The sequence below is a fragment of the Rhea americana genome, unplaced genomic scaffold (assembly GCF_003343005.1).
Source record: "Rhea americana isolate MKP2758 unplaced genomic scaffold, rheAme1 scaffold_154, whole genome shotgun sequence".
In the NCBI taxonomy this organism is placed as follows: domain Eukaryota; kingdom Metazoa; phylum Chordata; class Aves; order Rheiformes; family Rheidae; genus Rhea; species Rhea americana.
Window position 1 is genome coordinate 2,079,157 of NW_028185639.1, and position 13,942 is coordinate 2,093,098.

The window sequence follows — 13,942 nt, forward strand, 5'->3', positions numbered from 1 at the left end:
ATTGGCATGAATGGAATATATTTAGGTTGTCCTATTAAAAAATAATGGTATGTGCTTTGAAAATAAAGACGTTACCCCATACTGCTTGGTATGGGATGGGTCTGTATTAATTTTTAGTAGTTAGCTCCAGTGCCAAGGAAATCCAGRCACCCCTGTAAGTGCCATAAAGCAAATAAAGACGGTGAAATGAAAAGGTACCTGCTGGTACTGCTGCTCCTACTGGCTTGGGTTGAAGGACAGTATATTGCAGCATTTACGGTTAGTTATGTCAAGGCCAAGTGAACTCTCCAGCTTTTCACTAATAAGTTTGCATTTTGAGATACAGGCTTGAGTGATGACTCAGGGGCTTACCAAAAAAAAAAAAAAACTAACACTGAAAAGGCAATAGTTAAAACAGGTTTTCTACTGAAAAATTGACTGGCATTTTCTCAAAATACACAATTCAAAATTTCATCGTTTCTGCCCGTCACCGTTCCACTGTCTGCAATGGTATGAGGTGGATAAAGAAAAGCTCTTAAGTAGGTTCCCACTGCACAGGCGAAACATCTGAAGWGGTGGTCAGTTCTGTGCATAACAGTGAGCGAGATGTCTCTTTGCGTAGTTTGAGGGCACCTCTGAACAGRAGGTTACAGATACTGGTACAAGAAGGCAAATACGAGTTTTCTGTGTCAATATCTAGGGAAAAAATGTGTCATATAGTAGAAACATAGAAAAATTAAAGTCTCTGCAAATAATCCACTGAAGTCAACATATTTAACTCTTTTTCCTATGAACATGAATTTTTTTCAGATGCAGTTAGCATTTCTAAATGTTTCTTTTGGACACCTAGTTCGGCTTTCACGTTCAGCTGGGTTGTCCTGAGTTTTTAGCTTTGTGATTACAGGCTCAAAGATTCCCCTCTACCTGGGAGAACGTGGGGGATTCACGGACAGTCCAGCACACAATACGGTCTTGTTCGTGTTACCTGTCACCTCTGCCGCCGGCGTCAGCAGCTCATCCGCATAGCAGAGGACACAGCTACACAATCAATGTGCACAGATAAAAAATACCAGGAAACTTCACTGAATGATAGTGGAGACTATAACCTGCAGATCTGAGCGCTTAGTCCTCCAGACCACAGCCTTGAGATACCATAACGAGAGCAATCGGAATGATTAAGGTTTCGAGCGGCTGAGTTAGCGGGCGAGGACAGCGCGTGGATTTAGCCTCCACAGCCGCGGGGTTCTCATGAGCCGTTCCTACCACTGTGCTCTGTGCAGCATTGCTCCTCTGCGCCATCCTGCATCTCCCACGTCAGAAAAAAAACTCCTTTTCTGGTGCTTCCACTTGCCYAGAGTGATCTTTTTACTTAGTATGAGGAGAAAAAAAAGGAGTTATATTAAAAGATACSTATTTCAAAGAAAAGAACATCATTGGAGATAGTAGAATTTTATCCTATGCTAGTTTCTTATTGAGCAGCTACTACCTTTAATGGTGGAGATGTTTGGAAAAGCATGGTGACGTTTGTTTTCATAGCCATTTCATACACACATATATAAAGCCTACATGTCTATCTGTGCATACTTAAATGTAGAATCATAGCCAGAAAACATAAACATAATGAATCATTTTTTCCTGAAGTGTATGTRTATCATGAAGCCATTGAGATTACTTAGGTAAGGAGGTGTGAAATGCTCCAGAACAGGGAAAGCTGCCCGTGATTTGGCATGCGCGCGTAGAAGCGTGGACCTATCACGCAGGCAGCGCAGCAGCTAGAAGCTGCAGGAAGACTGGGTGGCCGTGGAGAGGCAGCTAATCAGCAGTGCAGGTGGTTCAGGTAGCTGCTTTCCTTGCAGATAATTAATGTGTACAAGTAGCTGCTAATTGCACATTTCAGGARTGATTTATGAGGTGGCAGAGGGGAAAGGGGGACASGATCTTATTTCTTTGGGAACCTCTGCCATTCATACAATGGTATCAGCACAGCTGCGAGATGGGACATGATTAATGAACAGCGGGTAAACACCCTGCCAGCGCAGGGGACACCGTTTTGATGGCATGCTTGTCCAAATAGAAAGTGGCACCTARGACGCGGTCAGTAACAGGGCAGATTATGAGCTTTCTTTTACTCACTAATTCGCTTGAACGTCAGACTTAACGCCAACGGTGGTGCTGAAACAAGGTCGTTTATGTCCGTCAGGATGGTTGTTGGTTTCACGCGGGCTGTTATCATTGGCTTTTTATGAACAGGTTTGTGTTTATGAACAAAAGGCTGCAGATATTTATGTTCTCTGTGGAGGTCTATGGGAAAACAAATTTGGCAGGGACTAATATTTATCCAGGACATTAAATCTAGACTTACGAACATCTCTATTAAATATCTGCTTCTGGTACTGTATCTTGGCTGCTGCCTGCAAGCACGTTTTCCATATTGTCACGTAGCTCTTTTTCTGCTATCTGACATGCACCACCCAAAATAGGTGTACAAAAATACTGCTTGTCTTTGCTTAGGAAGAATGATGTGCACATCCCGGTGTTTATTGTACCTTCTTATCTGGGCTAAAGATAATATAAAGTAATATGATATGTCTGCTGACTTTTTTGTGGGCTGATTAACATACCAATTTGCTGTACTTCTGGTTTATCTTGGAAACGATTGCCAGTAGAAATTGCAAAAATTTAGCCGTCTTGAAACAATAAGTGTACATTCAGGTCCTGATGTAAAGAGCCAGTGCTGCCTGTTTCATCGCAGTGAAAAGGAATGTTTTTAATACCTTTCTCAATGAACTGTTTATTTATCAGAATTGTATTGAGCGTTTTGCATTATGTTCTAAAAAGCTGTGTATGAAGGATACACCTCAAGCTATGTAATCAAAGTCTTTGTTTATTTCATTTTTAGTAATTTAGCATTTATAGATTACTTCAGTATTAAATAGTGAATACATTTATTTCTATTTTCTTATAGCTTTTAGAATTTGACAGAGAGCTGTCAGTCTTTAAAGACAAATTGTATGAACTGGACATCTCGTTTCCTCCCAGGTAAGATTCATATATAATCTGTTCATTGAATTATTCCACTAAAACATAATCCTTAAAGCACTGCAGATAAAATATGGGCGTTCACATACATACTGTAGAAATGATCACGATCTTCATTCCCACCMTAAACGTTTGCATCTTCCCACATCCCCTCAGTAACTCCATTGACAGTGACTGAGCCATCCACATGCTGGTAGTGCTCATCAGTTGGTTACAGCCGATCCTGTGTTTCGTAGCTGCTTTTAGAGTAGACCTGACATTTGTGTGCACTAAGAGATGTATAGCTACTTCTGTGCCGTAAAACCTGTTAAAATACTTTATTGCAASTGCAAAGACAAGTTTTTGCCTCAAGCTGTTGAAAACTGCCTAGCAAGTGACACCCACTAGAAAGAGACGTGAAGTGGCAGTGCATAGTCTAGTACCATTGCTCAAGGTGGCTCCAGAGAAACATCAAGAAAGAGGACAAGAACGTAGCAGATAACAAACAACATAACAGGCAAACATTCTGCTCTTTTTGCCTTTAGTAAACATGTTCTATTGCTAGTAAGACTGTTAGAGTAATTTGGCTTCTTTAATRCATGTATATAATTTTAATCTCATATATACCCTTAACTGAATTTTAGCCATGAAGAAGTGATACTGTTATCAAACAAAACCATGATTTCTGTAGATGGTAGTCTATTCAGAAGAAATCTAAGGAAGATTTGACAGATTTTTAAATATGTATGGCCACTTCCCAAGAAGGAGGAAGTCACACCTCACAGTTGCTTTGATGGAAAGGAATACTGTATTCACAAAGAAAAACTAATGTAAAGTTATAAGAAGCCATAGAGAAGAGACTACTTTCTATATATGTTATCTGTATATGTACATAGATATATATAGATATCTGCTAAATCAGATAYAATATTCTTAAATCTTGATACTTTGTCCTTTAGGAACAGAAAGAAAAGCATGATGTTTTGGCATACACTGGGAAAAAATTTGGAAAGCTTGCCTTTTGTTACCATAATCTCATTATTTCTCACCAGCCAGCTGCGATACTGATTATATTGATCCCTTGGGACAAAGGAAGTATGCGTGGAGAGGTTACCACTGCTCTAAATTGTTCTTATTGATTGAGTATGATAACAGGAGACCAGAATGTGTACTACTTTGAGTGTATKTCATTAGTTATGTACCTGGTCGGGGGGAAAGGAGGTGAGGGGAAATAGATGTGAGGTTTTTTGCCAGAAATACTCTGCCATTGGATTTTGTCAAGTTTAGTGCTTCTTTTAAAGTAAACATTAATTCCCTTAATTTTCAGTGAAAAATAAGAAAACTAAGGTCTAATGATGTGTGATCAAACACACACATGTTCTCAGAACACGTAAGTGCATGTACAGCTCAAACTCCAGCTACCACCCTCAGTTGTAGCTAGTCCCAGCCGAAGTGCTTGGCTTCCAAAAGCAAATGGCACATTTTGTGTGTAAATAGTCTCAAGATTTGGGACATCACTAACTTTTAAAACTCTCTATCACTTTGTGCTTGTTTTTGCTATTTGTTGTCCTGGGTTTTTTTTGCTTATTTATAGCTTTGCCAACCTTAACCATGTGGGCTTAAATTTTTTGCTTAAGAATTAAAATTTCTTGGAAAAAGTCAACCAGAACAGTACATCAGTTTGCAAACAAAGTGCAAGTCCAAGTAAACCTTGCATCCAGAACAATCCAGAAAAAAATACGTTGTCCCATGGATGTTTGCAGACTCTTTGCTCTAGAGCAAAGATTTGAAATTTAGTGAGTAGTCATTGGGTCCCACTTTGTATTTTTGCCCTATCTGTGAAATGATGAGAACTCTTGGCCAAATCACAAATACTTGCAAATCTCTGTAGAGATTTCTGTTATTATTTTAGTGGCTAAGTTTCTTGCAAATCGCAACTAGACTGGAGATAATCCAGGATTTTCCTTGCCGCTACTAAGGGCCATGCTGTGTGAGGTTGTGGGCAAGTAAAATGAGCCTTCTCCTGTGCTTCTAGCTGGAGCAAGCAGAGCCAGGGGAAGCTTCCATAATGAGATACAGACAGAAAGAAGGCTGAAACTGCGTGGAAAGTAGTAACAGTGGTAGAATGGGAAAATAAGGAAGGAAAGCAGTATTAGAGCGCTTGCAAGCATATGAGGAAGGACATTTCTTGGTACTTCTTAAAAATATGTTGTTTGTTCAAAGAACTGATGTTGGTTGAGCAAGGAGACTACCGCAAAGRGAGGCTGAGGAAGAGGGTTGGAATAAGAAAACTGGGAACTGGAAAGAAAGTGGTTGCAAAARGTGAATAGGAAATAGAAGCTAGTAGATAGAAGGAGATGTGGGAAAAGGAAAAACAGGTCTCATCAAGAGCTGGAACAGACGAATTGTGACTGAGGAGCCACATAGGCAAGTTGATGGGCACTAAGGTTGCATGGTAAGGACCTGGGGAGAAAGATGGGGAATTGGTATAATTGGTAAAACTGTATAGAGAGGAGTCACCTGGTAGCTGAGCAGGAGAAAGCCATAGCTAAGAGTCAGCAAAAGGCAGCCTGGAGACCCAGGCTGAGTCTCCAAGCAAGGAGACCAAGACTCACAGAAGGCAGARGAGGAAAGCTTTAGCAAGTTACCTGATGAGAAAATAGGGCAGTGAGACTGAGAAATAGGGCTGGAGAAGAGGAAGGGCGGGTCAAGGATGATTTGGAGTGCCAGGAGAGAGCGGTGAAAAACCGTAGGAAGAGCGAGATGGCCACAGGACGTTCCCTTGGAGCGTGACAAGGAATGGGTCTCACCTTCCCCTGGTTGAAGCAGGTGGCTGGGAAGAAGGTTTGCTGTGTTTCTGTATAACAGTAATCCATGAAGAGGGTGATAAACGGCTGCTGACACCTCCTGTTAGCTCCTCTGTGCTGTTAGCTCCTCTGATAGATGTTGGGGGATGATCTACCAACCTCACTGGTGGCTGCTGCAGATGTGTGCCACCTGATGGCATTTCTGGAGACTTTCAGCTTGATTTTCTTTAATCTAGAGTATTGGAGGAAAAGGCTAATGAAAATTATGATCGCAGATTGTAAGGAGTTTGCTTTGGGGACAGAAAAAGAAGAAATGTTGTGTGACAAGAGGGCCTTGCTTCGTTTTTTTTAAACGTCAGAAGCTGAAGTACGTAGGAATCGCTGGCAGGCTGTGATACACCATTTCTCACATGGCCAAAAGGGAGCTTGAAAATGACTTAATGTGAGACTGTGTAAGGAAATGAAGAAGCCCTGGGGGAAATTGGCAGGTGTTAGACAAAAGAATTAGAAGTTAAATTAGAAGTAAATAAGAGAGTTTGTCAGAGCTATAACCGAGAACTGCCAACGCTGCTATTAAAACTGCAGTTGAAGTTAATGTGTGCTTCAGGGGAATGGAAGAGGAGGACCAAATTAACAGGAGCAAGAGGAGCTAAATTAAAATGTTAGTCACTCACATTTGTACTCTCTGCTGTCTCGGTATCCCTGACGCAGAGTATTAACATCCAAATAGTGTATTTTGATCTCATTAACATTTTAAGCTACTGTATCTACTGTACCAATCTATTATCATCTAGAAGAAAAATAGTAAAGAAAGTGCTATGCTGGAGATGAACCCATGGGAAAAACTGCAGGACCAGGTGAAAACGTTGCGTCCCTGAAATCCCTGTAATAATTCAGGCTATGGATGTAACCCAGATTTTGTGTTTGTCTTCCTGATACAGTGAAACAAATGAACAAAACATCCTGTAATATGAGCTATGCCTTCCCTCCCCTCCCCTGCCCGCATACACGTGGGCTTTGCTAGGATTACAGGAAACCGCTCTTTAAAGCTCTGGGGCAGTCCTCTAGGAGAGTCACCRACTTCAGTGACTGATGGCAGCGTGTCTGCTGCCCGGTCCTTATTGTTGATTTTATTCCTTATTTTTGTTTCCTTGCAAAACCAAAGCCAGATTTGACTTGTGCCCTTGTTTGTTTTCTACACACCACCAATATTGAAGTGTTTCATTAACTACAGCTTCCTTTGGCTTGCAAGATCAGAGCCCAGGTGGCTACGCCCCAGGTGCCTTTTGATCTCTGGTACTGGCTGTGGTGGGCTCAGCCCCTGCCTTTGGTCTCAGACCCGGCGTCCGGGCGGCTGGCAGCGCCGGCGAGCTCAGGCGGGCCTGCGGCGGGCGTTTCGGCACGGCTCCCTGCATCTGCCTTCCCCACAGCTGTCAGCAGTCGCGTTATTCTGGGTTCTGTTGTCTTTCGAATAGGATGGGAAACCAAGCTCCTGACCACTTCTTGCCGTAAAAGATCCCATAGCCCTGTTGCAAGGATAAAGAGGTCTAGACAGATGTTTTGGCCGACGTCCAGGTAATTAGAGCCCAGCTCCCTAAACTGCGCTGTTACTTTAGTTGGATACAGTGGTATCCTTCGCTTCCTGCACCAAACCACGGAGGAGCGCGCTGGTGCCGCGCTGATTGCTGCCCTCCGTTCAAGTGGTGGGCGCGCGGCCGCGGCGCGTAGATGCCTCAGCTCGCTCCGGCTCTGGCGAAACACAGGATCTGCATCCCCAGGTGGAAGCGGCGTCCGAGCGCAGCCCTTGGCTGGGACCTCGTCCGGCAGCCGCCGAGGCGCTTTCCCCGCCTCGCCGCTCGCTCCCGGYGCGGGGTTTTGCAAGCCACCCCGGAAAGGGGAAGGGGATCGGGACCGCGCGAGCCGCGGCGCGGCCTGACGCATCCAGCCCCCTCCGCCTCCGMCGGCCACCGAGCCCCGGGCTGCGCCCCGGCTTCCACCGGCGGGCAGCAGGGACGAGGGCGCGCGCCCTCCTTGGCCWGCTGCTCCCGCGCTTGGTACAGCTAAAAATAGTAAGAAACTCGCCGCTGCTCAGGAAGTAAACGTTTTTGTAAACCTAAAGCTGGCGCTTCCTCTGTGGCGTGGACGAGACGCTAACGCTGGGCTCAAATACAACAAAATTTCTTAGAATTTAAGCAGAGCGTTGAGAACATTAATGAAAACATGAAACGTAGAACAAACATCCTGAACACATGCGTAGACAAAGAGCAAAACAGCTTTCCTTTAGGGTGTTTTTTTTCGCCCATCCACCGTAATTTTACTCTCAGTCCTGTGACAAGAGAGTCCTACTTCAGTTCCAAAGTCCTTGCAGAGCCGCCGAGTCGGAAGAAYGTTTTGCCTGAAGAGAGGAGATGAAGGGTGGGAATCGCTGCTGTGAGACTTGCTGCAGGACAAAGTGGCCTGGTTTTGTTYGTGAAACTAAGGACCTTGGTTTTCCTGGAAGAAATAGTACGATTTATTCTTATTTCTCTTGAAGTAGTGGCTACAATGTGCTATTAGCTGTAAAAACAGACTGTTTGAATAGGCAAAAAGCAACGTTTTTAATGTAGGAGGGCTTTTTTTTTCATTTAGATCCTTTTTGCTTAACAAAGAAAGAAATGAAAAATATGGCCTAACTTTAGGTTTAATTTACTGGTAGTTTTTTCTCCATTTTCCCTTCATTTTTCCTTCACTTCTGGAAAAAGAGATGGGTAGCTTATCATGACTTGGCCACTTTGCTGTGCTTTTTGTAAATATAAGATTAATATAAACCGTATTTGTCATATATCCAGTGATAGCTGATTTTGTATTTTAACTAAAGGAGAATAGGATCAGTCCTRCATGATGCTATTCCTTAAGCATGTYGATATTCTCAGCTGCAGAGTGTATGGTACATGAGTYTGGGCTGCAAATGCAGCAAACAAAACCTTTTTCGTTGACGGGAGACAGACCTAAAGTCACTTTTTGTGTCAGGCCTATGGGCTTAATAAATGAGCGTTTGAATTTAAAAGGAAGTTGTAARAGATGGTAATGATAGCCTTAAAGAAGTATTTCAGATCTGTTTAGTTAGCAAATTCATGTTAACTTTTACAGCAGCAAATACTTAAATATAAAAGCTTGGGCTTTATAAAGTTGAGGGAAAGCATTTAGACCAAAATTCTACTTTCATTCTTCTCTTTGTATTTTGTCTTTCTCTTCAAATCTAATGATAGTTTGCTTACACAGCATTTCTTAATGCAGACATTAATTGCCTGAGCTTTAGTGTGTTTGGGCAAATCTAGGTGATAAGCTCTTATAATTAATAACCAATTTATACTATATTCTTTTTTTCATGTATATACATGCAATTTTATCAATGTTAGATGGGCTTCGGTTTGAATGTGTGAAATGAAGGTTAAAAAAAAAAATTATCAGAGTTTTACCCTGCTAAGGTGGTACTAGCCTGTTATCTTAACAAAAGATGCAAACCATCAGAGAGTACATGATATTTTAATTGTAGTCCATTGATTCAGTTTATGGATTACCCTCTCTACTTCTGCTCTCTTTCCATAGTGTTATGGTGTTGCATCGCAAGATGTTGGCCAGAGATTGAAGGCGGAATATCTCAGTTAAAATGTCATTGAATTCACTTAATATGGATTCCACATCTCTCAAAAAATAAAAGGCCAACTAGGATAACTTTTTTTTTTTTGTCTTTCATTTGCTTCATCATTTGTACATATAATTCATAGCCCAGTTTGCACATAGAGCTCTACAGCTTCATTCCTRGCTTACTTAAATTTTTTTTCTCTCAAAAAGCTAGCGTTATGCTTGAGAGTCAATGCGCTCTTGAGATAAATGGAAAAGGTCACATCCCCTTGAGTTACAACAGGCTAAGTTACTTATAAATTCATTTTTTATAAGCGTAAACTGTTTATTCTCTGGATATCATCTTGAGCTCATGTTGATGCACTACAATCACTGGCCTGGAGTTGAGAGCTTTACTGTTTTGAAGTCAGTGGCATTTTTATAGTTAACTTCTGTGGGGGGTATAATTTCATCCTGAGTGGTTTCTCTGGTTTTGTTCTGGCTTCTTCCCTGCAGGGGTGTTACACTGTGATCAGGTATAAATTTGGATAGGCAAGAGCATATTGCGTTGCTGTTAAGCCGTGTTTTGCCTTGCCTCCGTGTGTAGTGCTGGAGGGAGCGTGAGATCCCAGCCCCAGAGCCCAGGTGGGTGCTGGCCTGGAGGGCACCGCTGCCGCCACTGCCTCCCTGAGCTGTGTCCTCCAGGGCAGCGCTGCACAGGCCCCCTTGCTTCAGAAGAAGACTGTCTCCATGAAAAACATGAAAACCTCCCTTTTTTGTTTGTTTGTTTGTTTACAAGTAAATAACATCCCAATTAAAATAAGAGTCGTCCCCATTCACGTTCACTGCAGCAGCACCTTCACGCACGCATGCCCTGCATGATCTCCTCTTCAAGATTTTCCCTAACCTTTTCCATTAAAAAGTCTTCTGTGTAAAGAGAGTGACCAGGAATGTTTATCTATAGCTGTACTTTTTCTCAGGTATGACTATAGAAGTATCTCAGAATTTAATTTTAAATCTGAATTTCCAGGTACAAAAATTAGGGTAAACCCTATTACTGTTCTAGAAACTAGTTTAGGTGTCCTCAAAAGTGCTAACGTACTTAGAGTTGCAAACTAAGGGGCTATCAAATCTGATCCTAGCATATTCTCAGTTTTCTTTAAAAATTGAAATGAGCCTTCTGTAGTTATAGTCATAATGGAAAGGACATTTTTGTATGTTTCTATGTCTTAATTCTGTGAGGTATTAATAAGTCTACATCTTATACAGTTAGTTTCTGCGTCCCTACTCCTTAATTTCAAGAGAAGCGGTGACAGTTATCTAGGCGTACATTTTTATAGTAGTAAGATCTTTTTGAAGAAGAAGGAGAAATGCTATGCTTTTGTCTCTAGATGAACTTGCTGATGTGCAAGTTTTGTCTGAGATCTTCGTACTCTATTTTAAAAGTTGTGTCTTCTCGTGAAGTACCAGAAGTCTTGGCTCGTGCCACGATGCTGCAGGGTTTACTGGTTCCAGTTTGGAGGAGGAATAAGCGTTTGAGCCACGGGCAGTTAGAAACGTATTCCAGGCGACTGGAAAAGTGACGTTCTCGTGCCACGTGGCTCGTTTCGGGGACAAGCTGTAAATTCATGTCGCTCAGGCTCGAGAAGCCATCCACCAGCGCAGCGGCGGACAAGCCTGCAACCCATTTGGCCTTCCCGTGCGAGCGGTGGCCCTCGAGGCGGCCCGGCGTGCCGCGGGCCCGCAGGAAGGTCAGGGCGGCGTGCCTCGGCGGAGGCGCCGGGTGCGTGGGGGACGCGGCTGGGACAACAAACCTTGGTTCTCAGGGCAGAGGGCCCGCTGAGTTTTCTTCATGCGTTTCGAAAAATCTCCTGYGTTCGTAAGTGTTAGGGAGACTGACCTTGCATGAGACTTTGCAGCCACGGTAGCCACGAGTCACCGTTCTTGCTTTCCAGGATTCAGGGAAAATAATGAAAGATTAATAAGTGAGCAAAGCAAAAGGCGTATTTTATTGTGCTTGTCATAAAGTACACCATGCTTTCTTGCAGTTGGTTAGCTTCTCTTTTCAGTTGATTGTATTTTAGCATATTCTTCGAACTCCTGACTTCTTGCTCGTCTCTGAGTGTAGTTAAACCGTTGAGGAGGTTGAAATACCATGGGGCTCTTCACCTGCGTCACCATGCTCGCCAAGCCTGGACAGGTGCGGAGGGGAGACGAGCGTTGCTGGACACTCTGGACACCAAACTCTCTGCGCTATTTAGTGGCTAGAAGAGAACTGAGACTAACCTGATGCCCACTGCAGCAAGCTAATGCCAATACTGCTTGCTTTTTGGTGCTCTGAACAAGGACCTACCCTTGTTTAAACCTTCTGTGGGAAGGCAAGTTGAGTTGAAATGTATTATGGAAAACTGCAGGAAAGCACAGTTCAGTTAATAGAACCTCAGAATCCTTGCTTAAACCAGAAAAAGCCAAAAAAGTCAATTTTGTATTGATAAAGGCTATTTTCCAAGGGTTTAGAAGTTTATAACAAGCCATTAAAATTTGTTGTGGGTTGAAACTTGCCATAAGAGATCTTAAAAAAAGATACCTCTGCAGTCTCTCTGCTTTGGGTTATTCGTTGCAAGCACAACGGGTGCCTGGACAAGAAGTCATAGTGCAGGAGTAGATGATGGTGTCACCCTGTGAGCCAGCACTCGCTTGTGAGCGGAGGGAGCTGAGTTTACTCTCAGGGTGGCTCCTCCAGGTTATTTCACAGGAAACAATCCCTGGATAAAGTATGGGGAAAAAAAGTAAGGAGTGGGGACACTCACTCTCCCCCAGTTAATGTGAATACTTCCAAGTCATATTTGACTTTGGGCAGCTACAGAGCCCACGGGACACGCTGTCTGCTCCAGGACTGGGACCACCGTCCTTGGGAGGAGGAAACACGCTTCCACATTTATCCAAGAGGCAGAGAGCTGAATCCGGGGGGGTCCTCACCCGTCCGGTGAGCACAGAGCTGCTGTTGGTCAACAAGGGTGGCATCTCCCGCAGCATCCCCTACTCTTCCGCACCTGTAGACCAGGTGGCAGGAAGGAAGTGTTTTCAGAACTACCACTTTGATCTTAGTTGGTGATAAAATACACTTAAGCTCTTTAATCCACAATTTGAATCTTTTTCTGTCTACCTTTGAAACAGCGGTTCATTTCCATGTTTTTAAAGTGGGCCGTATGCAAATAGAAACTGTTGGATTTCGCACAAATATGCAAATATTTTAAATTGCACATTGATTTTGAAAGTATCATAATTCTATTCTTTAGTAACAGTAGTTACTAAAGCACAGGACTTAATATTTAGGCATTTTTCTGAATTCCTCTTAAATTCTGAGTTCCTTTAATTCTTAGTATCAGTAGCGCGTTTAAGCATTGGAGCCTACGGAGAGCGAACTCCTGCGGAAAGAAGCGCTGCTTTGCAGCCAGTCCRCCGGCGCCGTGCTCGGGAGCGGAGCCGCGGCGGTCTCCCCGGCCGACGAGGGAGGCCGTCGGAGGGGTTTTCCTTCCCCGTCCTCGTTTGTCGGTCGCGGACAGGAGCAGCAGCAAGCCCTCCTGCAGCTGCCAACAACGAGGGCAAGCGGGGAAGGGACCCACAGCGTCACGAGCGGTTGTAGGCGCGTTGCAGGCTCGCTGCCTTTACACAGAAAGCTTCTAACGTTTCTCAGAAACTATCCACTATTGCTGTATTTCGAGCCCTTTTACGTAATGTAGTGAATATTCCTGTTTTCATGTCGTTACCTTTTGTCATCTAATGTAGCCCACAGCAACCTTGGCCRCTGGAGACTAAATACATTTTGGAGTTTTAAACTGTGAGCTCTGTCCATCCGTGGCCGGCGCCGGCCAAGAGCAAACAGCGAGCCGGTGCTGGTCAGCAATCACTGCGCAACGTGGTAGGTGTGAAAAAAGGAGTAACGACATTGTGGTCAGTCAATATACAGGTGGGCAATTGTTAACTTTATCACTGCTCTCCATTAATTGTTGTAATTATTCTTGTAGCTGTAGTATAGCAAAGATAGGGGCTGACTTTAGCAAGGGTTCACACCCAGCTACAAGGTTTGCTTTCAGATAAGTCTGCATGCACAGTAATCTCGTGTATTAATCATTCTCTTAAAGTGACCTGTTCTTGTTTGTTGTTGCATTAGGCTGTCATGTAATTTACTGGTTAGACATATGTTTGCGCCTTAGATATCCTTGGTGTGATATTTCTCTCARGCAGACCCTCTGCACTGATAACATCCTGGCTTTGACACCTCTCACCAAGAGARACAGGCTGGATCTCATTTATTCCTGGAGGAATGTTTCTCCTTTGCACTTCTCCCCACCCCTGATCCTTCGTTCTTGCAGAATCCTGTTTAGTCTATAATCTGTATTTATTCTCTGCCCTTGTATTTTGTCCCTTGACTTTTTTTTATTCTAATAGGCTGCACAATGATACATATTTTTTTCTGGTCTAACTTAAGCTCTAGAGAGTGGACTAGTCTGTTCTGCATGAAGCAAGGTCAT

The 13,942-nt window shown here is 43.3% G+C and overlaps 1 protein-coding gene across 1 annotated transcript in view; it reads left to right on the forward strand.

Annotated features, from left to right (window-relative positions):
- The window catches only part of INPP5A (inositol polyphosphate-5-phosphatase A), a 253,222-nt gene that overhangs the window by 226,972 nt on the left and 12,308 nt on the right, over positions 1-13,942 (forward strand). Inside the window, exon 13 of the mRNA XM_085299800.1 lies at positions 2,945-3,018. Coding sequence (XP_085155926.1) covers positions 2,945-3,018 — 74 coding nt within the window. The remainder of the gene's footprint in view (positions 1-2,944; positions 3,019-13,942) is intronic.